Below are 24,181 nucleotides of genomic sequence, written 5' to 3' on the forward strand. Positions count from 1 at the left end.
AAATTTTTAGAAGATTTACAAGGTATGAGGTTGAGTTACCACTTGAATGGGGAAGAAGTAGAAAAAGTAGTAAGACAAATTATAGGTCCAGATTGGCACATGATTTGTGGCACCTGGAATCCTCGTAATGCAGAGCTTAGACCACTCCCACATAGTGACGCAGAGTTAGACAAGAGTGAAAGGTCTAACAGACCGAATCTCTGAGAAATGGAAACCTAGAGCAGACTGGACTTGCATTAATCAATGCATACAACAGGAAAATGAGACAATAGATGGGTACTATGCTAGATTATTAGAGTGTTTTAATAATCATAGCGGAATGCCGGTTCCTGAGAACCAAACGAATGATTCCCCGTATGAACAACAATTGAAAAATGCATTTTTGAAAGGTTGCATTGCGCCTATTAGTAGCTTCATTACGAAGCATACGATAGACCATCGAACAGGGAGGCTACAAACCTTACTCGAATACGCTAGACATGCTGAAAGACATTTTAATAGTAAAAAGAAAAAGAAGGTGCAAGTCTTCACTGCTGAAGACGGAGCTGAAGTATTTGTGTTACAGTCAGGTAAAAAGGGCAAGAAGAATGCCCAGGGAAAAAGACAGTCTGACAAATGATCAGAAGATTTTGAAGAGAGAAAAAAGAGAGGTGAATGCTTCAAGTGCGGGAAAAAGGGACATCTATTAAGGGATTGTAAGCAAAACAAAAAGGTAATTACAGAAGATAAGGGAGATGAGGACTGACTATATGATAGTGAAGATACATCACGTGAAAGTCAGAAATCATCAGGAAAAGTTAATAAACAGAAAACAAATGTAAATGTGATAGAAGGAGTAGAGGAAGTGCAAGTAGATATGGAGGATGAAGAAAGTGAAATTTTGGACTTAGCATTATTGAGCTTAGAGCTCTACTTAGCAGATACGAAACCGGAAGTTACACTTCTGGTGGAGGGAAGGGAATTCCTGTGACTCAGGAGCGTCACGGACTTTGATACACCTCTCCAAGTTACCAGAACATTCCGAATCACCTGATTATATACTAGTGAAAGCAGCAAACGGGCAGCTATATAGGGAACCACTTTCCCATGACATAGCAATAACTGACCCGGTTTCAGGTATGACCCAGAGAAGTAAAATTGTTGTTTATGCAAAGTGTCCAGTAAACCTATTGGGCAGGGACCTTATGCAGATATTTGGCATAGCAGTAGTTCCAACTGTACAAGGTATGGAAGCACAGAGACAAATGGATACCTTTGTAGTGCGATCATAGGGTGAAACTATTTACTGGCACAGCCAGGACCTAGTCACGACTGGTCCAGGGGCAGTAACAGAGGAACTGATGAACGTAGCCATCAGTAAAGCCCCCTCCCTTGACACTGATCAACAGCATTTGTTACACTATACTCTATACTACTGTACTCACCAGGACCTGATAGAGAGTATGAGCAAGAATTGTTCCGAAATCGAGCAACTAGATTAGTATTGCGTACTTTGTACTGGGATACTGAGGGGACAGTGTAGTTAGCTGTTCATTACCTCAAGAATTCCTTGCATTATATAGATCAAATCGATTACCACATGTCAGCTTGACACAGAACAAAAGTGTCAAATGGGCAGACTTAGGAGAAAAAGTAACAAGATGGGAGAATTAGACTGACTTAGAACCATCAGAACAAGGGATACAAAAACAAAAACTGAATTGGTTGACACAGACACAGCCAGCTGTACACTTGCAATCTAGCGAGGACAGCTGATTAGCGTTTTTATTAGAAGAAGAAGAAAAGGCCTTATGTGAAATTCCAACAACTCTTTGGTCAACATGCAAGCCAGATGTAGGACTTATTCGGACAGCAGGACCAGTTACAATTACCCCAAAGTCAGCTTTTAGACCACAGAAAAGACAATACCCTTTGAGAAAGGATGCAGAAATAGGAATTAAGCCTATAATAGCAGCATTACTCAAAGAAGGAGTACTGGTAGAATCTCCTGATTCACCATGTAATACACCCCTATTTACTGTTAAAAAAGCAAACGGGGAATGGCGGATGGTACAAGATTTACAAGCTGTAAATAATGCAGTAATACCTAGAGCACCTATGGTGCCAGACCCACATACTTTGTTAAACGATTTAGAACCGCAACAGAAGTATTTCTCCGTGGTAGATATTAGCAATGCTTTCTTTTCAATACCAATACATCCTGATAGTCAATATTGGTTTGCATTTACATTTCAGGGTAAAAGGTATACGTATACTCGACTACCACAGGGATATTGTGAGAGCCCAACAATATTTGCACAAGAAATGGCTAGCAACTTGGCAAGGTTTACCCCACCGGGAGGTAGTCAAATTCTACTTTATGTAGATGACATCTTGCTAGCAGCCCCTACCCAGCAACAGTGCAGGGGGATACTGTAGCATTACTGAAATATTTAGCAACACAAGGACACAAAGTGAACAAACGTAATTTACAACTTTGGAGAAAACAAGTTAGATACCTAGGATATGTAATATCCAATGAGGGTAGAATATTGGATGAGGAAAGAAAAACAGCAATTTTGCAAGCACCCAAACCAACAACCAAGAAGGAAATGATGTCCTTCTTGGGTACAACTAATTTTTGTCGGAGCTGGATACCAAATTATGCTTTGGAATCTGCTCCACTGACTGACTTGATATATAAGACACCAATGGCAGCACAAGATATCTTACAATGGACACCTGAAGCAAAAACGGCTTTCTGCAGGTTGAAGCAGTTGATAGCTTCTTCATTAGTAGGACTTCCAAATTATCATAAACGATTCTTTCAGACCTTAGATTGTAAGCAAGGATATATGGCGTCAGTATTGATGCAACAACATGGGGATAAGCAACGCCCCATAGCCTATTATTCATCACAGTTAGATCCAGTGGCGCGATCTTTGTCTCACTGTGTACAAGCAGTAGTTGCAGTTGCAATGGCAGTACAGGCTTCAGCCTCAGTGGTGGTATTCCACCCTCTCACATTGAGAGTGCCTCATGCAGTTGCAATAATTTTACTGCAAGAAAAAATGGCATACTTTTCTCCTGCTAGACATCTTTCGTGTATGACTATACTGCTGAGCCAACCTCATATGACAATTGAACGATGTACGACATTGAATCCATCAACATTACTTCCAACTCCTGCGGAGGGCACACCACACAGCTGCCTGCAGGAAATTGAACAGTTAGCTTTACCTAGACAAGATCTCACAGATATGCCCTTGGATAATGCCGAGGTAACATATTACGTGGACGGCTCATGCAGAAGGGGTCTTACAGGGAAGAATCTGGTAGGGTATGCAGTAGTTACAGACACTGAAATTTTAGAAGCTCAATCCTTACCACATAACTTATCTGCACAAGCAGCAGAATTGACAGCTTTGACGAGGGCATGTACTTCAGCAAAAAAATGTGTAAACATATATACTGATAGTCAGTATGCTTTTTCTACAGTACATGTATTTGCACAACAATGGAAAAATAGAGGAATGATAACATCTAGTGGAAAACCTATTAATCATGCGCAATTTATTCTGGAGTTATTAGAATCTATTCAGTTACCTACCAAAGTAGCTATTTGTAAATGTGTAGCTCATACAAAACAGCAGGATAAGATTTCAAAAGGCAATGCATGAGCTGATGCAGCTGCAAAGCAAGCAGCCTCAGACTCAGAAACTTTACTTTTGAATGAGGAGTTACAACCCTCTGAGATTTTAGATTTAGACATGTTAAAAACAATGCAGACGCTTACTACAAAAGCAGAAAAACAAAAATGGGTAAAATGAGGCACAATTCTTGGGAATGGACTGTACATTTCCAAAGAGAGAAAACCGATATTGCCGTCTAATTTATTTAGATATGCAGCCTTGTTGAGCCATGGGCAGTGCCATGTCTCAAAAGGGGGGATGGTACAGTTAGCAAACTGAATATTCCAAACATACGGATTCACAAACTATACACAAAAATTTTGTGCAGCTTGTCATACTTGTAACAAGCACCATGCACAAGGAGCATTTAAAACCAAGCAAGGAAGTTTTCTTATACCACCATACCCGTTCCATACTATTTGTATGGATTTCATAGAATTGAATAAGTGTGAAGGGAAATTGTAGACTCTAAATGGGTAGAAGCTTTTCCAACCAAAAACCCGGATGCAGCAACAGTGGCGAAAGCCCTGACAAAAGAGATAATCCCTAGATTTGGCATTCCGGAAAGGATTTATAGTGACAACGGCACACATTTCGTAAACCAGACAATCCGGCAACTTGGGAGATTTTTTGGTATCTCCTTAAAGAACCATTGTGCCTACCACCCACAGTCAGCAGGACTGGTGGAAAGGTACAATGGTACCCTCAAAAATAAGCTTAGGAAGCTAGTAGAGGAGACCCAAAAGAATTGGATATACTGTCTGCCTTTGGCACTGCTGAGTATGAGAACGGTTCCAAACGTAAAGGGTTTGACTCCCTTTGAAATGTTTTTTTGGGAGAGCATATTATGTGCCTCAGTGGAAAGCTCTCATGCCTGCAGAGCAAGAGGCTGACAGTTCATTAACTAGTTATATGAGGAAACTGTTAACAAATAAATCTGTTTTGCAGTTTAACTCTTTTTCAGATAAGGAACAGACCAGACCGGTGGAAGCAGTCTTGGCCCCTGGGGCATTCATGTGGCTGAAAATGACGAAAAGGAAGAATTGGGCGAGTCCAAAGTGGGAGGGACCGTACCAGGTTCTGTTGGCAACGCCTACTGCAGTTAGAGTGGCCGAGAGGACATCCTGGGTTCATTTGACACATTGCAAACCGGTAAAGAACTTTCAACTTGATAAAAACTTTGTGACGGATACACAACCAGGCCGAGATGGCCAAAAACAAAGCGAATAGAAATTTAGATCAACCCCAGAGATGTTGCATAATCATTTTGTTGAGTGTACATTTATTGACTGTAATTGTGACAATTTTCCATTTGTTGTGGTTTATCCTACACACAACCACACAAGTGAAAGTGGGAAGGCGTGACGAAACGTCTATAGACTGGCATCCAAATTTTAACACATACCTAGCCATGAAACATGTATATGCAGACACTATGAACATTTCAAATTGCTGGGTTTGTACAACTATACCAACAGCATATGGAGGACTGATAATGTCCGCTGTCCCTTTGGAGATAAATGAGACTTGGGAGAATTTACTTTTTGATACAGGAACTGTGAGATCACAGGACAAAATAGCTTTATTTTTACCTGTCACACAAAAAGAAGTTGTATGTTTTTATAAAAATGATACCCTCCAGGTGGGCTGGAGCAATTGTAATATAACCATATCTTACCAATGTTATATTAAGAATAGTAATGGCAATACTTTTTGCAATACTAATTATGACTCATATTTGAACTCATTGAAAACAACTATGAATGACATTCGCAAAAATCCAGTTTTGTTTAAACAATTGTCAGTTATACATCAGAAAATGTTTCATGCAGGGCTGATGCGTATTAGTACTAAAGTAGAAAACTGTTATTTTATTTGTGGGAAAAAGGCATATAAATGGTTACCTGAGAATTGGTCCGGCAGTTGTTTTTTGGGTTATTTGGTTCCGGCAATAAGATATACTGCAGAATTACCTTTGGGTAAGATATGAAACGTGAGAGAAGCAGCTCGAAAACCTGAAGGTCCAGTTGAAAAACCTGTGAATCCAGTCGGAAAGATCGAAGCTGGCTGGAAAGATCATAATGCCGTGAAAGACAAAAGCAAATTGACACATATGGACTTGAGTGACAGTGTTATATCCTGGGCAGGAATATTCCCAGCCTACGGAGCAGTCATATCGATTTGGGAGTTGAGGAAGTTGTCGAAACTTCTCGAAGTAATGAGTAATGCAACTTTTTCTGCCCTAGAACTGGTGACTGATGAACTGAATGCAATGAGAACTGTTGTGCTACAAAATCGAATGGCTCTTGACTTCACCCTAGCGGCGAGAGGTGGTACATGCGCGCTTATCTAAGAAGAACGCTGTGCGTACATACCAGATAATAGGCATGAAATTAATAATCACCTAGAGGTAATTCAGCAAGTATCAGCCATGACTGAACCAGGCCCAAACCCACTGACTGACTTTTTCCAGAATCTATTTAGGGGGTGGGGTTCCATCCTAATGAATATTCTGATTGCCATTTGTGTGGGTATACTCCTAATAGGAGCATGTGTTTGCTGTGGAATTCCCTGCATGAAAAGATTAATCAAAGATTTTATTGATGTGTCTGTTACTGAAACTTTGTACCAAGATATTGAGATTGAAAGATTGATCTCAGATGACATATTTTCTGAAGTATAGATTGAAAGACTCACCTAGCTGAAAATCCTAAGTGGAAGAAGTTGGGAGATGAAATGACACTATGCATACTTCAAAATAGAATAAAGTATTAATAGGGGGGAAAATGTTAGAAAAATGTGTATTCGAATACATGAGAAATGCTAGTTTAAAAGCAAAGTAGTATATAATGCATTTTATTCTATTAATCATATAGTAGAGAGGATTAATTCATGTTTAAATGTAAAGTAGTTTTGAAACTGCAGTGTGGCTTGAAGCAAAGCTGACCTTCGACCCTGGCAGATGCCAGCTTAGCAAGTTTTTAATGTTTATGCTTTTCACAAGTGATTATCTGCTGGGTCAGGAAATTAAATATGTGAAATAATGAAATCTTCTGCTCTTTCCTGCTGGGATGATTTGGCCTTGTATATGTATTACTGAGATAGCACGCAGCTGTGTGAGAAAGTGTAACAGAGAACAAAGATATGTATTAAGAGACTGAATCTGCTATTGTATTCGAACTGATATGAAACCTTGAAGAAGTAACTTTACAAAAAGACAGTATGTCTTTCCAGGTAGATAGCAAGGCCGTATTGTAACCAGAGAAAATGTTTTTTAAAATATACAGCATCAGCAGATTTAATGAATAGAAGACTGTAAGCTAAAGTGATGTAGATGCCTTGTGACATACCACGTCAGTAAGGTGGGCACAGCTTGAATGTTAAACCTATATAAAATTGTGTGCTTCGTGTTTCATGTCAGACAAAATTCTGTACTTGTACGTTTTTTGCCTCCTGGTGTACACTAGTAAACTTTTGAATCTGAACCTCCTGTGTATTGAATTCTTGATTTTATTTAACATGTACCCACTCCTTTTCCCTAGCTGTTGAGGGAGAGGCCACATGCCTAGTCTTATTTTTTTCTTCTTAGGCAAGGCATCCACCTGGATTAGACGCAGAGGTTCAGAACCCTGTCTGACTTCTATTAGACATCCTGGGATATCTTCCCTAACTAACATTTGAGGGACTCCATGTGGTCCTTTGGAGATTATGAGATGTAGTTCCTCTAACGTACTGGCAGTCTGCAATGCCTCAGGAGCCATACTGGCCTTCAAATGGGTCTCAGTAGTGGGCAACTGAAAAGCAGCCTGATATATCACAGGTTCTGTAACCTCAGCAGTATGTTGGTGTCAGAAACATTGGACTGTGACTCCATTCAAGACCTCTTTAGTTTTTTTTCTTTGGTGGCAGAAAATCAGAGGATGCTGAGTCAGCCATCTTGGTCTGGGCCAAATATTTTAGATGCTGTGTCTTGAAAAAGGTGTGAAGAATAGAAAGCCTTGACCTAAGGGTTTTTGGAACGAACAACTGACAGATTGAACAAGACTTGTGATAGTTTTCTGGGCCTAGGCAAAAAAAGTCCCTTGGTAAGCAAATATTTGTACGGAATCTGCCTACAGCTCTCGCACTTACCCCTTCTAGCTGACATCTATAACTTTCAATATAACACTGTAAGATAGAAATGTTCCCCAATGGGGCATTTATCTGGATAAATAATCAAAGCAAAGGTACCAACAAACAAACAGCGAATAGTCCAGTGAATGCATGACCTTTGTTTGGGCTGGCTGCTAGAAAGTCTGAGGTCGTGTGTCAGATGTATGACCTAGGGAAGGTAAAGCTTTGGTATCATTGCTGGACATAAGCAGAGGCAATACATGTCAAGAATACTGCAACAGTGATTTCAGTCAAGACATCTTAAGTGACCAACACAGAAGTCAACTTATATTAAAGTAACAACATGCAGTTTTCAATTACCATAATGTGAATGATGGACTGACAAAAGAAAATCATAGGTAGATTAGCATAAATGTGGCCAAGCCAAGAGTATGCAGAATAAGAATGCAGTTAGGGAGGTGGGTACTTAGAAATGAAGAGGTCAACATTTACATATGTTTCTAGCTCTTGGACAGTGAATGACAAGACTTAAAACAAATCAGGACATTCATTATTAATGTGTTGGAATAAGTGAAGATCTGCTCAAATAAATCGGCAGTACAAGAGGCTTAATCCCCCAGGCAAGCTTAGTATTGTGTGCTGTGAAGTACACTGCCTATAGCAAAGGGAGTATTTCTTCCCTTAAAGTAAGTCATTTACTACTTATAAAGGGGCAATAATCCATAAACAGAATCTTGAACAGTAACACCTCAAGAAGAAAATCCATGTTTTTCTTTTTCCTGTTTAACAAGGAGTCAGCTGTCCCCCTGAAAGGCTAGGAAGTGCTTTCCTCTCAAGTACAAGAAGCATAAACCTGCATTCTCTAGTCAACCACTGTTTGCAAAAGTAACAGGTAAGAGGAAGATGCAGTTGCAAAAAGGGCGGCCAATGCTCTTTTTACAGTGAATATCCCCTTCCCTCTGCAGTGGCTGCACAGCTTACAGATAAATACATGTAATAAAGTGATTTGTACAGTACAAAACATTCAAACACACAAACATTTAGCATTCTATAGAGTCTGGAGTGTGCAAGTTGGAATTTTCTGGGTTAATTATGTTGGATACAAAATGTAATACTGAACACTACAAAAAACAGTTGTGTAAAATCTTATCATAACCATAGATGTCCTTCTCTTCTGTGTTGCAGAATTCTTTACATATGGGTTGTATTCCTCCCAACGACCCAGCATTCGCCCTGTAAACAAAAGCTTAAAGCCACTGCCTGTATGTGGGACGTCGCATGAAGGCATAGATAACGTCAGCCATAAAAGGGACATCCGCATGTACACTCTTCAGAATAAGTTAGCACCATGAGGAAAGGAAATCCAAAAAGACAGCCTAAAGGGTAGTCATCCTAGGGAAGAACAAGTTGTAGAGGGGAAGACAGGTGGGACAGAATACTGCAACATACAAGAGAAAAAGAAAAACATCTATGTTAACAGTAAGAATTTACACAATTATTCTATGTTGTCCTATTTAAAGTTGCAGTATTCTTTACAAATTGGAGAGTGCAAAAGCTCAAAGGGAACCCAGGGAGAAGGAAGTATCAGAGGAAGACTAAGAAGAAGCATTTTTCACAAATCCATGCAGAACTGCCCTAGCAAATCATGCCCTGGATCTGGAGATAGTGTCCAACTTGTGCTTTGTAAAAGTATAAACAGATGACCAGGCAGCAGCTTCCAAAATGGAGTGAGCATCTAGGCCTTTGAAGAAAGCCCCTGAGGAGGCAACTGATCTGGTGGAATAGGCCTTAATGGAATGTAAGAACTTAAAACACAACAGCCTTAGAGATCCATGTAGAGAGTTTGCTTGGAAACAGGTAAACCCAGAGTCCTGGGATGAAGGGACACAAAAAAGTTGATCAGACTTTCTAATAGACTTAGTTTTGTCTAGGTAAAATCTGAGTTGTCTATGTACATCTAAGGAATGCAGAATATGCTCACTAGGGGATTGAGGTAAAGGGAAGAAAGTAGGCAACTGGATGGACTGATCAGTTCATTCACCACTTTGAGAACTAATCCATCCTTCATGTCTAAAGACACTCTGTCCTTGTGGAAAACCAAAAAGGGGAGGCAAAGCCATCAATGCCTGAAGTTCAAAGACCCTCCTAGCATAGGTTAAGGCTACTAGCAGTACTGTTTTCCATGTCCAAAACTTTGCACAACTAGAGGCTGCTGGCTTAGAACGGTCCTGAGTAAGCTCCTCTAACACACAGTTATGATCCCAAGCAGGAGGAACTGGTTTCCTGGGAGGTTTCATGTGTAGGGCAGCTTTAAGAAAAAGCTTAACCTCTAGCCTGGAAGCTAAGGGGGTAGTTAATGATAAGCAAGCAGATATGGCAGAACAGTGAATTTTGACCGAGGAATAGGAAAGACCACTGTTATGCAACTCACACATGTAAGAAAGCACTAAAGGAATATCTGCAGAGAGGAGATCCTCTTTTCTTTTTTGGCACCAGATAGAAAATAGTCTCCACTTGGAAATGTAAGATTTTCTAGTATTGGGTTTCCTGGCCTCCTGCAAAACCTGAAGCGTCGCCTTAGAAAACAGGTGCTTGAAAGGGATCAAAAGTTTATCACCCACAAAGTCATTTGCAGAGTTAACAGATGTGGGTGAAACCAAGGATCCCTTGTCCTGAGTGAGTAGGTTCAGCTAGTGAGGTAACCTTTAGTGATGACCCTTGGCTACTGCAGAAGAAGAGGGAACCAGTGCTGTCTTGGCCAAAAGGGAGTCACTAATATGATTTTTGTTTTTTCCTGTGGAATTTTCAACAAGACTTTCTGAATTAAAGGAAAGGGGGAATGCATAAAGAAACGCTCCCTTCCATGAGAAGGGTACGGCGTACACCTTCCAAGCCTGAGAGTGAGGGACCCTGGCACAAAAAAGAGGAAGTTGTCTGTTCAAATGGTAGGCAAAGAGGTCCATTTCTGGAGTACCCCACTGGTGAACTAGGTCCAAGAACACATCCCTGTGAAACATCCACTCGTGGGACTGTCTCATGGATCTGCTTAATGCATCTGCCACCAAATTCTGAGCAGAGGGGAAGTACACAGCATGCAGTATCACTATGTACTGAATAGCCAGTTCCCATGCTTTAAAGGCTAGGCGACAAAGAAGGTAAGATTTTGTGCCCCCTGCTTGTTTATGTACCAAAGAACAGTGGTATTGTCTGTAAGAATCCTGAGGGGTCCTGGCAAGAATAGAGGATGAAAGGCCTGCAAATCTATAATCAGAGCCCTCATCTCTCTGATGTTGATGTGCTCCCTCTTTTGAGAGGTGACCAAAGACCCTGTACCTTCCTGGAAGCAAAGGTTGCTCCCCAACCTAAATCTGAGGAGTCTGTGAAAAGCTGCTGAGCTGGCTGAACTACCTGAAGAGGTAAGCCAGGGTTCTGACTGAGTTGTTGCATCCACCAATGTAGCTCCATCTTCAGACAGGTAAGAAGAGGAATCAAGACATCCAAAGGATGAGCATGTTGGGATCAAAGTGTCTTTAGAAACCACTGGAACTTCCTAATGTATAATTTTGCAAACGGCAGCATTGGGATTGTGGAGGCCATGAACCCCCCAGCAGTCTCAGGAACTTCCTGGCCATGATGAAAGAAAGGGGCAGAAGAGAATCCATGTATGCCATGAGATAAATTGCGTTTTCTGAAAGGAGAAAAAACATCAAGTCTGTCTGGAACCTGCACCCTAGGAATATGAGATCCTGACCTGGGGCTAGACTTAATTTTTTCAAATTTATTGACAATCCTAGGGCCTGCAGAAAAGGAATAGCTAGGTCCAGGTGTTGGAGTAACAGGTCTGGACTGCTGGCCAGAAAGAGCAGATCGTGCAAGTAAGGGTAAACTTGAAGCCCTTTCAGCCTTAAATGGGCAGCTGCTGGGCTAAGCACTTTGTCAATATCCTTGGAGCAGTGGAAAGACCAAAAGGCAAGGCAGAAAACTGAAAGTGCAAAGAACCCACTAAGAAAAGCAAGAGCTTCCTGAACTGTAGGTGAAAGCTTGAAGAGAAACCAGGGGAAGAAGAGATCGCCGAGAAAACATCCTGAAAGAAGGCACCACCAAGAAAGTGTTTAACTCACTCTCTCCAATGGAGTTCAGGACGTTTACACTATAACTTCCAATGGGCGGAGTCTAAGCCTTTGGACAGAATAAAATGATGTCCTCACATTTCAAACATTTGTTCACACCTCTGGGACCATAGGGGTTAAGAAAGAAGTATAAATGGCAAACTCTTCAGCACAAACTATTTTTATAGTGGTAGTATTTTTTAGGTTCTAGGTCTTAAACCGAATTTTATATGTCACTGTAAACACAGGAACTATTACATTTGTAATATTTTCTAAACAACTTACAATATCTCAGCAACCATTCACGTTACACATCACAGCCTTAATGAGACCCTGCAAAAAAGCATTCCAATCCAACAGAGGTGTGGAACGAATGGTGGAATGCCTAGTCTTCTGCTTCTTCTTAACATGCTTTTCTTGTTGAGGAGAATGGGCGGATGTAGGCTTTATGTCTGACACGTCCTTAGACTGAGGGGTAGGAAGAGATCCAGAGTCTTTCAAAATAACAAACCGTGGTTCCCCCAAGTCGTCCAAACTGGACGTCTGCATAGCCTCGGACATGCTAGGATCCCCACTCCTGATGACTTCTGTTGTAGTACCTGATGATTAAGTGTACCCTGCCTCCAAACAGACCACTGGGTTTTCACCAACCTCAAGGAGAACATCGGAGGGAGAAGACACAGCCATAGAGGATTCGGCCCTAGCTTTGCTGACTTTCCTCTCTTCACAGATTGCTCAGAATAACTGCCAGAACTCTCCATCGCATCCCTAGCCAGACGTTTGAGTCTCTGGTTTTCTAAATCGTGATTTAAAGCTGACAGACTATGCACAAAGGCTTGAAAGACAGAACATAAACGATGGTCGTCAGTAGGCCCTAAACAGAACAAGCAAAGCTTGTGACTATCCTTACGTGGAATTTGCCTTCCTCACCTACACTTGCCCTTCCTTGATGACATTAACAATAAGAGGCAGTAGCAACAAATTAAATCCCCAAGAGGGTACTTATCTGAAGCTGAAAGGCGAAACCAGCAATACCCAATGGCAGACCAAATGTAACAGTCAACCTTTCCAAATGGCGGTGAAAAAGTTCTGAAGATTGTAAGTGCAGACGTCTCTTTTACGGCTGAAGTTATCTGTGCCTTTGTGTGACATACCACATACAGGCAGTGGCTTGAAGCTTTTGTATACAGGCTGGACATCAGGTCATTGGGTGAAATACAACCCATATGTAAAGAATACTGCAACATTGAATAGAAGGACATTGTGATCTACTAGCCATTTTTATCAATAATAAGGAAATAGGTGAAGCTACTACAAATGAAACAGGTGCAGAGAAATAAACAAAACTACTTACCATAATTTTAGATCTCCTCTGAGAACTCAGTCTTTACTGGCCTTTAGGCCTTGGCATGAAATGTGGGTGCAGCTCAGCTGACATAACTTTCTCAGTCTACATATGCATATCCTACTTCTCATAATGTACATTTCTTTTCTCCATCCTCCAGTTTCTGTCAAAGCTAACAAGAAACAATGGTTTTATACAGTTAACAGACCTTCCCCTACCCAAGCAGGGGAAAGGAGGCGAGGTTGGTTAAAAACCATGCAGATCTTTATTTATGCTAATACACAAGTTCCGCATCTGCTAAAGGAGAATTCAGTCCGTTTACCTTTAGGACAAAGTCCCTAGCTAATCCTCATGGATGGCTGGTCTACAGAACTTATCTCTTGATCAATGCAGCTCGAGAAGACTGCCAGTAAGAAACTGGAACTGATGTCCAGCTCATAACAGATTTAGTGAGGGTAATCATTGAGGACATGTTGCTGCTGTGCAAATGCTATCCCCACCAATGTCTTGCGAGTAAAAGCTGCTGAAGTAGACAGCCGTGGTGGAATCTGTTGCAGGCAGCCCTGAAGTCCCCTGACATACTTAATAACCAGTGAGCCAAACATAGCTTAAATAACATTTGCCCTAGTTTCTGGGAGGCAAAGCAAACAAATAACTGGGTACCTTGCGAAAATCTTTAGTTTTGCCCACAAAGTACTTCAGTTGCCTATGGACATCCATACAAAGTAGCAGAAATTTATCAAGGTTAGAAAAGCTCCCATACAACACAAGAAGCTCAAAAGCCTGATTAAGGTCTACATTTGCAATTTTAATATAGACAATGGCACTTTGCAACTTAGGTGCCACAATGTACTCTCCATCCCATCTTACTAAAATTATGTGGGCAGTTTCGTAATAAAAAGCTCTGTAGTTTTTTTTTTTTTTTAAAGGAGCCACTTAAATAATTCTACTGAACTCCCTAACTTACTCATCACCTGAGGGCTAGCGTGAGAAAGCATCCTTAAACTTTAATGAACAGGGCTCCAATCGTATGCTGTGGTGCTGTCATTAAAGCCTGTGGACACATTCACATGTACTCCCTTCCATTAACATCACTGAAGGTAACGTTCAACTAACTTTTTAGTGATATCACTTAAGGAGAAATTATAGTTTGTGAAAATTTTTATTTTAAATATCATGCCTTAAAACAGGCACAATGGGGAAGAAAATGCAGAAGGTTATTGAAGGGAGCCACATGCCGTAGTATACAAAGTAATTGTAAAACTATGACTATATACTTCAAAGATCAACAAGCTCAAGAATGTGGTTATAAATGACAGGTTGGTCCTCAAGGAAACTCTTCCCTGAGTAAAACTATATATGGAGGGTTGACACACAGGTTCGTAGGTTAGTACTAAGCTAGCTGCCCTTTTGGGCCATTTTAAGCCTAGACAATTTCCCTTTTTTGTGCTTGAAATAACCTATCCCATTTGGTTAGATTTTCCTTACCTATCCCATGGTTGATAATTATATACCACCCCTAATGAGAATAACTGAGGTCATATCACAGGTACTTTTGAAAGTGACCTATGCATGGGACAAAGCAGATAGGAGCTGCTGCTGTCCATTATTAGTACAGCGGGCAATCCGGGGGTAAACTTTCTGTTATACATTGAGAAAGGGTGTTTTACCTGAAAGTTTTGCAATTGTTTGAAAATAAATTATATTTGCGCTGGTGTTTGTAAGCTCCAATTTTTGTCTTTTGGATTGATTTTTATGTACTGTTAAGCTTTCACTTGCAACCTCTGTACAGTTTGCTTACTTTTATAACATTTTCTCTTTACCATCCATAGATCTAAGATGTGTTTGAAAATAGACAGGGATGAAGTTTGTTTTATGAGGATAGGGAGTCTGTTCCATAGCAGCAGTATCCTCAGCGAAATATACCGGTCCCTCCAAAACGTTTTGTTGATGCTGCAGAAGAGGTTTAGCTCTCTAGACAGAGTCTTTCTGATACCATCTGACTTGCTGATGTGTAGTAAATCCATCAGTAATGGGTCGGAGGATGCCTTGTATGCCAAACATAGGTCACCTCTTAGCGGTCTGTAGGAAACGGAGTATAGTGACAGGACTGAATCTGTCTATGTAGGACATGTTGTATCCTCTCAGTAAGGTAAATCTGAGGGCATTCCAGTTGTTGCATTTGTCTGAACAGATACATGCCAAAGGGGGCATAATATTCAATGAGTAGCCTAATGAGGGCCATGTAAAGGGGATAATGACATCCCTAGAGCTAGACACAATCACTCTATCTATAACCAGTACAATATACAAGGACTTTCTTCAACAGACACATGCTGAACAAAAGTTAAGTCACTGTCCACATAAGTTCCCAAATCAAAAACTAGGTCAACACTTAGTGGTGTACTGTCGATTTGGTAGTTCCTTGGGGTTTGGCATTTAATTTCAGGCCATGTTTCTGATGCCAGTTATTTACTTGAGATGAACCTTCCTGCAGGACGGTTAAGTCACTTGGGGATTCAATGACTGCTCCTGGATTCCAGTCACCTGCAAACTTAGCCTGGCCCTTTGGTACTGACTTTTACTTCAGAAAAGTAGGAGCCAAACAGGACAGGTCCCAGCACAAAACTCTGGGAGACTCCACTGGTGACTGGTCTCTTTGTGGAGGCAACTTCCCCTATTCTGATTATCTGCATTCTGTGAGCAGTTTGGCAATCCAGTGGATGAGAGACTTTTATTCCCAGTTTATTTAGCTTTTCTACTATGCCCGAGTGGGGTATAGTGTCAGCAGCTTTGGCTAGGTCAAGGTATGCTGTGTTTCAGCAGCTTTGGCCAGGTCAAGGTATGCGGCGTGTATCTTTTGTCTTAATCCATTGCTTTAGTGACCTTTTCAAAAAAAATCTACCAAGCTGAGTAAGCATGACCTGCCCTTGATGAATCCAAACTGAGACACGTCACATAATACTTGCAGTTCAGAAGTCCTCCTTGCAGAAGCTGCAGCCACAAAGGTGTTTTTCCATGTCAAAATTTGTAGAGGATGCCAGCTCATACACAAAAGTTAGTATTGACACAACAAAAAACAGTCGCCGTGGAGGAACATGCTTGCTAACAAGAGGACATAGAAAACACTCCTTACCAAGGCTCTTCAGACTAAGAGAAGCTTTAGAAAACAGACTCTGCCCAGCTTGGAAAACTGATATAGTAGTCCAGGTGCATCTTAATTAATGAACAACTTAGCTCTGGTCAAGAATTTCTAACAAATACTGGAAAACCTTAGAAATGGGAGCAGAGAATGTATCAATGTTATGATGAGCAATGCAAACAGAGAACCTCTTCCATTTTACCTTTCATGTTTTCTGTGTGAAAGGCTTCAGAGAAGGGTGCACGAAAAAGTGCCTTTCCCTGGTTCCTTTGTGTCCTGAAAAAAGAACAGTGGAGAAGAGGAAGCATCATCCAACAGCTGAAAGGGTTCGTCCCTTGTCCTTTAAGCCCTTAGAATGTTGGTGAAGTTCAAGTACTAACAGCACATTTCATTTAAAGGGCACTCAAGCATTTCATCTTGATGAACTTAACAAAAGGAATAAGGTGCACCCAAGAGTGCCAAGGGATTTCAATCCTGCATTTCACCATCCTCGCAGCTCCCTCATGAAACATGTACTTCAATGCTACTGATATTCAAAGACAAAGAAATCTGATTGATGGCTTTCTCCCTTGGATGGCCCATCAAACAGGCCCTCCACAGTTTGTGACATTTCATCTGAAATAGTCATCCAAAAATACACTACATTGAGCACTACACATTTCCCTTGAGCATTTTGAGGGCAAAGACAACTATACGAGGATGCTGCTTACAGACTTCAGCTCTGCATTTAATACAGTGGTACCAATGCAGCTGATAAAAAATGGCACATTTAGAAATCAGTAAACATCTCTGTAAATGGATCCTGGATGTCCTGCTTGAGAGACCAGAGAGGGTGTGTTCAGGTAAAAACACATCAAAGTGCATCACAATTAACACCAGGGTTCCACAGAGATGCGTTCTTAGCCCACTGTTATTCACCATCCTGGCCCACGACTGCTATGCTAAGCACAAGTCCAACCATATCATCAAGTTTGCTGATGACACCACAGTTTTGGGGCTCATCACAAAGGAGAATGAAAGGGTGTACAGACAGGAGGTGGCATCTCTGATTAGTTGGTGCGAGTGGAACAACCTTGACCTGAATATAAACAAGACCAAAGAGATTATCGTTGACTTTGTGAAAGAAAAACAAACCACCCAATGCTCCGGATTAATGGTGAGAGTATGGAGAAGGTTAAGAGTACGAAATTCCTGGGTGTACACATATCAGAGGATCTCACATGGTCACGAAACACCAGCCAACTGGTCAAGAAAGCACACCAACTCCTCCACTTTTTAAGAAGGCTGAAAAAGGCTAAGCTCCCTCCTCATATTCTCTCCACCTTCTATAGAGGTGCAATAGAGAGCATCCTCACCTGCAACTTCACAGTGTGGTTTGGAAGCTGCACAGTTACAGAAAGGAAGGTGTTACAAAGAGTGGTGATGGTTGCAGAGAAGGTAACAGGTTCCAATCTTCCATCGATACATCTTTATTCTGCAAGAAGCATCCGAAAGGCCACCAACATAATACAGGACAACACAAATCCTGTGCATGGACTGTTTAAGCATCTGGCATTGGACAGGAGATATCGCAGCATCCTCTGCAGGACTACAAGATTCACTAAGAGTTTCTACCCTACAGTGATTAGACTTCTGAACTCTGGCACTAATCCCAGGGGTCTGGACACATAAAAAGGCAATTTTTTATTTATTTGTGGAATATATACTTACATATATTCTGAGTAAGTGCAATACTTATTTATTATATCTACAATCTATTATTTATTTCACAAGTACAACATTAGACAAATAACTTGGGCCTTTCAAAAGTTGCTTTATTTTGCTTTAAATAGGCTAGTTAATTTAACTCAGGGGAGGGTATTCTTTTCATGTACAAGTGTTGGTAAATGTCTACGCTCTTTCTTGCATGTACTGGGAGTAGTATTGTATTTCTTAGTTATGTTTATTCCTTTACTTGTATGTGTTGTTACACTTTCCTTTGTAATCTCAAGAATTGAGGCGATGCATGAAATTTTGTTTAGGCTACACGTGTGTAGTTCTAAATGACAATAAAGTTTACATTGACTGACTTGTGAGGGGGACAGGGGGATTGGAGAAACAGTGACTAAGTAATATTTGTATTGAAAGTGGCCAGACTCTGGCATAATTTAGCTTAGACATCTCCACTCAGACAATGCAATCTTATAGGGGTCTGAAAATCTTGAGTTCCTCAACTACAGAGCTACAATGTCTAGCTGACATGTGCTATATTAAATGCATCTCCAACAAGAAAAGGAACCACTCAGAGGGATGCTTAACAAGTCCTGCATTCTTTTCTGTGTACAGCAAATCTCTGGGATGGGTCAAGCCTTTCCCCTCATCATATGTAGAACTTCCTTGAATTTCTTCTGCCCTTGACGCGACAGTGGTACTATTCATCTACCACTGGAATATCAATGTGGCGAGACTTTGTGGTTCTCTTCCTCATCTTCTCTGGGGAACCATGCGGGTCTGAAGATGGAAACAGTCTTAGGAAAGCCAGCTGTCCTTAGGCCAAAGGATTTCTAGTGACCCAAAAGGGTGCAAGGACATAGCTCCTTGTGGGTCCTACAACGAGCAAGGAGTAAAGCCTATGCTGGGCCTCCAACACTGAGGTAGCCAAAAAAGGAACATAGACTAGTCTTCCTATAGTCTGTGGTTTGCCAATGCTGGCCTATGCATCATTAGGGAAGCCCATGCTGGGCCCAACACATGGCCAAAGGCTGAGCAAGTGCCAAAGGGGTTGACACAGTACCAGAAACAGCCAGCAATAGAGTCCAGAAGGGGAGCAATGCTGATGCAGCCATCGACACAGGCCTGCATATGATAGGCCAATACCTGCCCACTTGTAGGCAGCATGGAAACAACCTAAGCAAGAGAAAGGTGAGGCATTGTAACATTAAACAATGCCAGAAAAACAAGACATTGGTAGCACAAAACAAAAAAAAAATAACTATATAAACTGACAAAAAGGAAATATTGCAATTCACCCAAGCTTCAAGGGAAGGGAGACTAAAGTCTTAGCAACTGACTCAAGGGTGGAAGCAGCATAAAAAGGGAGAATATATATGGTGTTAGTAACACAGGTCTCAAAATACAGCAAAAAAAGATTCTAGAATAAAGTAGTTAACAAGGTTGACAATGTATACTCACAAAATCTGAATACAGTGGGAACTAAAAGGAAGACTCTGCAAAGCTTCATCCAAAGAATAAGGCTGGACCCATTAGAATCCAACCAAAAACAATTAGTGGAGGAAAGAAACTGGAAAATCCAAGAAATAGACAAGAGGCATCATGGGAAGGAAGAGGTGAAAATGCTGCCATGGAAAGTCATATCTGCTGAGCTGAGCAGACATTGTACACCAAGTGCTAAAGCTAAAGAAGACGGGTCTATATTACAAGACTGAAAATTTAGGTACTCGAATACCTAAAGTTCAATCTGTAAATGTCAAAAGCTGAAAATCGCGAATGGCCACTTCCGTGAAATTTTCATCAGGAAAAAAAATTGCTTGGCCGTTATGCGGAGTTTGTCCTTTTCTCCAATGTAGAGCGACCTCAGAGTTGGTATATTTAGTTAGGGGTGTGGGGGGCAAAGACCCCACTTTATTTGTGTTTAAAAGTTTGCTTTGTTTAATACAGCCGAGCGAATTCTTTCCCTGTGTGGAAGTGGCCGTTTGCGGTTTTTAGGTTTCAACATTTAGAGATCGAGCTTAAGATATTCGAGTATCTGAAGTTTCAATCTTATAATATAGACCCAAATAAGACTGAGTTTACCTTAAAGTGGCAATTGAAAATAAGCTAGCAAAAAACTCTTTGTTGGGTTCCATTCACCTGACTATACTGTCCTGGTAGTATGCCCTAACCACTCTCCCTCAGAAGTACAGCACATAAGAGGGATTAATAATTTAATACAAAAATGCCAGAAGAGCTAAATAAAAATCGCCATTGCTATCACACAGTGGCAACACCAAAGGGCAGCAGCACAGAAATGATAAAGAAGCAGAAACACACAAAGTAAAAACTGTTTAACATGAAACAGGCAAGTGACTACTTTATTAATAAGTTAAAATGGCAAATGGTCACTTAGAGCACACTTACCTTCCAACCAAAAAGTCCACGGTACTGCAACTTCCCATTCCTGATAAATGCATACAGTGGAGAGTCAGGGACTGCATTCAGATCACCACACAGTATAATTGGGTAGTAGATTTCTTCTTCTGGATTTATTCTTGCTATCCTATCAATTTCTGCTAAAAGAACAGCAGTCTGTGCTAGTTTTATATCACCACGACGAGGGTTATACAGCAAGTGGGTATTTACTATGCAGACAGGAGTAACCTTCGATGTCCTCACATTCTCTGCCTCAGCAGTCTCTGGAGTTAGTGGCTGTAGCAAAGTTATCAGTCCTACATTGTCCCTATTCAGAATGTCTGCTGGGGGTCTAAAGAATTCTATAGGGACACATGAAATCAGAGAGAATTTGGCAGATTTATAACAGATGGCACAGCCATCTGTTTTAATGCCCGTTCGCCTTTTATAAATGCACTCATAACCTAAAAAAAAAAAAAAAAAAAGTGACACTGAGTAAACAGTGAAATCAACAAATTAAAATGCATTACTTTAATATGAATAAAAAGAACTTAAGACAGTTTTACTAGCAGCAACAAAAAAGTACAACTGTGTAACAGCACTTACCATAACTGCTATTGGAACCCAACCTCGTGGACTAAAGTGGGAGCCACTGCTGTACCCCAGAAGACCTGTGTTTAACTATTAGTATGGGCACAGGAGGGGGACAAGCAGGGGGAGGATGGAAGTAAGAAGCAGACGCTGGCTTATCCATCCTGGGGGGGAAAGGACGCAATCTAGGCTCGTTGCAATAGCCGCATAAGTATCACGGTCAGCTCCACACTTCAAATGGTATACTGTTTGTTTGGCTTATACGTGTGCAGAAGCTTACCTGCACATCTTAAAAGGATGCCACAGTGGTGTTCATAAGGCTGTTGCAGGGTGGTTGGAGTTAGGGCAACTCGATGACAGCAGTATGATGCTATACAACCATCTTCAATTTCTTCAACAGCCCAGAAGTGAGTTAGGTTGAGCCCTGGGGAGGCTAAGGCACATTTGGTAGACCTGGTGAATGAGGGGTGGAGCTGGTGGTAGCAGATGGTCAGCTGTGGGGAGAGTAAAAACTAAACAAAAACATCACGAGTGCTGCAGGGAATAAATTTTGGTGCTTGGATCCTGGTTCTACATTGTTTTTTTCAAGGATTCAAAATTTCACTGGGAACAGACTAAGAACAACATGAATGTTTTTTTTTCCACCTGACATTTTCAAGCAGTTGGATAAACCCAAAAGAAAGGAATACAATCCTTTGTCGTGTCATAGCAGACTCTGTAATGTTCTGGTCTCCAGGAAGAGAACAATATTCACAAATTCTCTTGTGAAAGATCAAAGGAGTCTTTGAAGTTTAAAGCTGAAACAAAACTTAGCACTGACTGCTGATGGACAACCCATACAACTCATGGGAATGCATTTATTTATTTGTCTTTCTTGATCGGGAAAAGTTTGACTACGTAAAACCCATTTTCAGGGAAGACATTTGAGTAACACATTATGCACATTTATAACTGCAGGGTAAACACATCTGTACATGAACTTATTTACATGATTTTTAAACTCTTCTTACATGAAAAAGAATAAGAAGTTATGTACCTACCATAACGTTCCATGTTAGTTGTCTTCTTCTCGCCTTCTTTCTTGCTGGATGGGTTCGGAGCCAGTCCTCGGCTCCGACTCGGCAATCTACTAAAGCTCGAGAGCTATTTACTGGCTCGAGGCCCTCCCTATATCCCACAATGCTAGGTGTCAGATCTACAGATCTCGTTTAGCAGAGCTAACACCAAGGAAAGATTCAAGGACACCTGTCCAACCACAAGGAAAACTAGAGTACAAAGACAGAGGAGGACACGATGTACGTCAGAGTTATCCAGAGAAAGAAGGCCCCAAAAGGGGACTCTTCTCGGTCTGTACAGGCTAGGGGGATGGAGGGTGGGACGCAAGAAAGAAGGCGAGAAGAAGACAACTAACATGGAACGTTATGGTAGGTACATAACTTCTTAATGTTAAGTTGTCTATCTCGCCTTCATTCTTGCTGGATGGGACAGCGTCCCTAGCACCTTAGTCCTGGGTGGCTCATTGGAACAGACTCTTGATCACAGTGGAACCAAACTCAGCTCTATTCCTAGAGGCCACATCCAACTTATAATGTGAAATGAATGTATGAGCAGTGGCCCAAGTGGCTGCGGTACAAATAGATTCCATTGGTAGTCTTGCTTGAAAGGCTACCGACGTAGCCAATGCTCTGGTGGAATGACCTTTAGGTTTAGCAGGGAGTTGTTTATATCCGAGTTGATAAATCAAGGTAATAATAGAGGACAACCACATGGATAAGGTTACTTTGGAAACAGGCCGTCCTTGTTTGCCCTCAGCATAGAATAGGAAAAGTTGGTCTGATTTTCTCATTTGCTTTGTCCTGTCCAAGTAGAAACGTAATTGCCTGTGAACATCCAAGCGGTGGAAATTTTGTTCAGCTTTGTTCGAATAGTTAGGAAAAAATACGGGCAAATCAACAGATTGATTCAGATTTGTTTCAGAGGGTATCTTGGGTAAAAACGAAGGATTAGGCCCAAGTGAAACTCTGTCCTTATGAAACACAAGATAAGGAGGACAAATACAGAGAGCTTGAAGTTCCGAAACTCTCCTAGCTGATGTGATGGCTACCAAAAAGAGAGTCTTCCAGGAGAGCAATTTTAAGGAACAGGAAGCCGCTGGTTCAAAGGGGGAGAGAATCAAGGAAGTCAATATCAAGTTCAAGTCCCACGGAGGCGGGGGATCCCTGACCAGGGGCCTAAGTAACAAAGTTCCTTTGAGAAAGGCCTTGCAAAGTTTGTGAGACATGATGCTGGTTTCTGACAGGCTAGCATGGAAATTTGCAATAGCAGCTAATTGGACCCTAATGTTGGCAGAGGAGGAACCAGCTTGAAAGAGTTCTGCTAAAAAAATCTAAAACATGATGGACAGGGGCTGTAAAAGGGTCGATATTCCTAGCCTCTGCCCAGAAGGAGAAACGTTTCCACTTACTAGCATACGTCTTCCTAGTGGCAGATTTGTGCGAAGAAAGGAGGATTTCACACACTGGCTGAGAAATTAGCAGAAGTCTGGCTAAAGCTGGAAGTGGAGCAACCAAGCTGTAAGGTTGAGAGACCAAAGGGACTGGTGCAGCCCACCCGACTGTTGGACCAAGAGGTCTGGCACTGGGTCCAGATTCCACGGCTGCTCCAGCAGGTGGTGATGCAGGAACGGGAACCAAACTTGTCGAGGCCAGTAAGGGGCAATGAGGATCATCCTGGATCCCAAAGCGGTTGCCTTCTGAATTAGCTTGGGAATTAGGGGAAAAGGTGGAAAAGCGTACAGAAGACCCCGGGGCCAATCGTGGACTACAGCATCTCTGGGGGAGTGGCCGGGAAGGGGGAAGAGAGTGAAGAAGTCGTCACACTTGCTGTTGAGAGGGGTTGCAAAAAGGTCACAGCAAGGTTGACTCCATCTGCGGAAGATTTTATCCGCTACTAATTGATTGAGAGACCACTCGTGAGGTATGAGAATAGTTCTGCTTAGCCTGTCCGCTATGACGTTGGACCTCCCGGGGATGTGCGTTGCTATCAGAAACCGTTGAGAGGAGATTGCCCACTGCCAGAGTCTGAGTGCATCTCGACATAAGGG

The 24,181-nt window shown here is 41.5% G+C and overlaps 1 protein-coding gene across 1 annotated transcript in view; it reads right to left on the minus strand.

Moving 5' to 3' along the window:
• ANGEL1 (angel homolog 1) overlaps positions 1-24,181 on the minus strand; it is a gene marked incomplete in the record, with an annotated part of 1,002,072 nt that overhangs the window by 691,106 nt on the left and 286,785 nt on the right. The window contains 1 exon segment of the mRNA XM_044073897.1: positions 20,497-20,951. Coding sequence (XP_043929832.1) covers positions 20,497-20,951 — 455 coding nt within the window.

Source organism: Protopterus annectens, chromosome 6.part0, assembly GCF_019279795.1.
Source record: "Protopterus annectens isolate FY-2018-M chromosome 6.part0, PAN1.0, whole genome shotgun sequence".
NCBI classification, from domain to species: Eukaryota; Metazoa; Chordata; order Ceratodontiformes; family Protopteridae; genus Protopterus; species Protopterus annectens.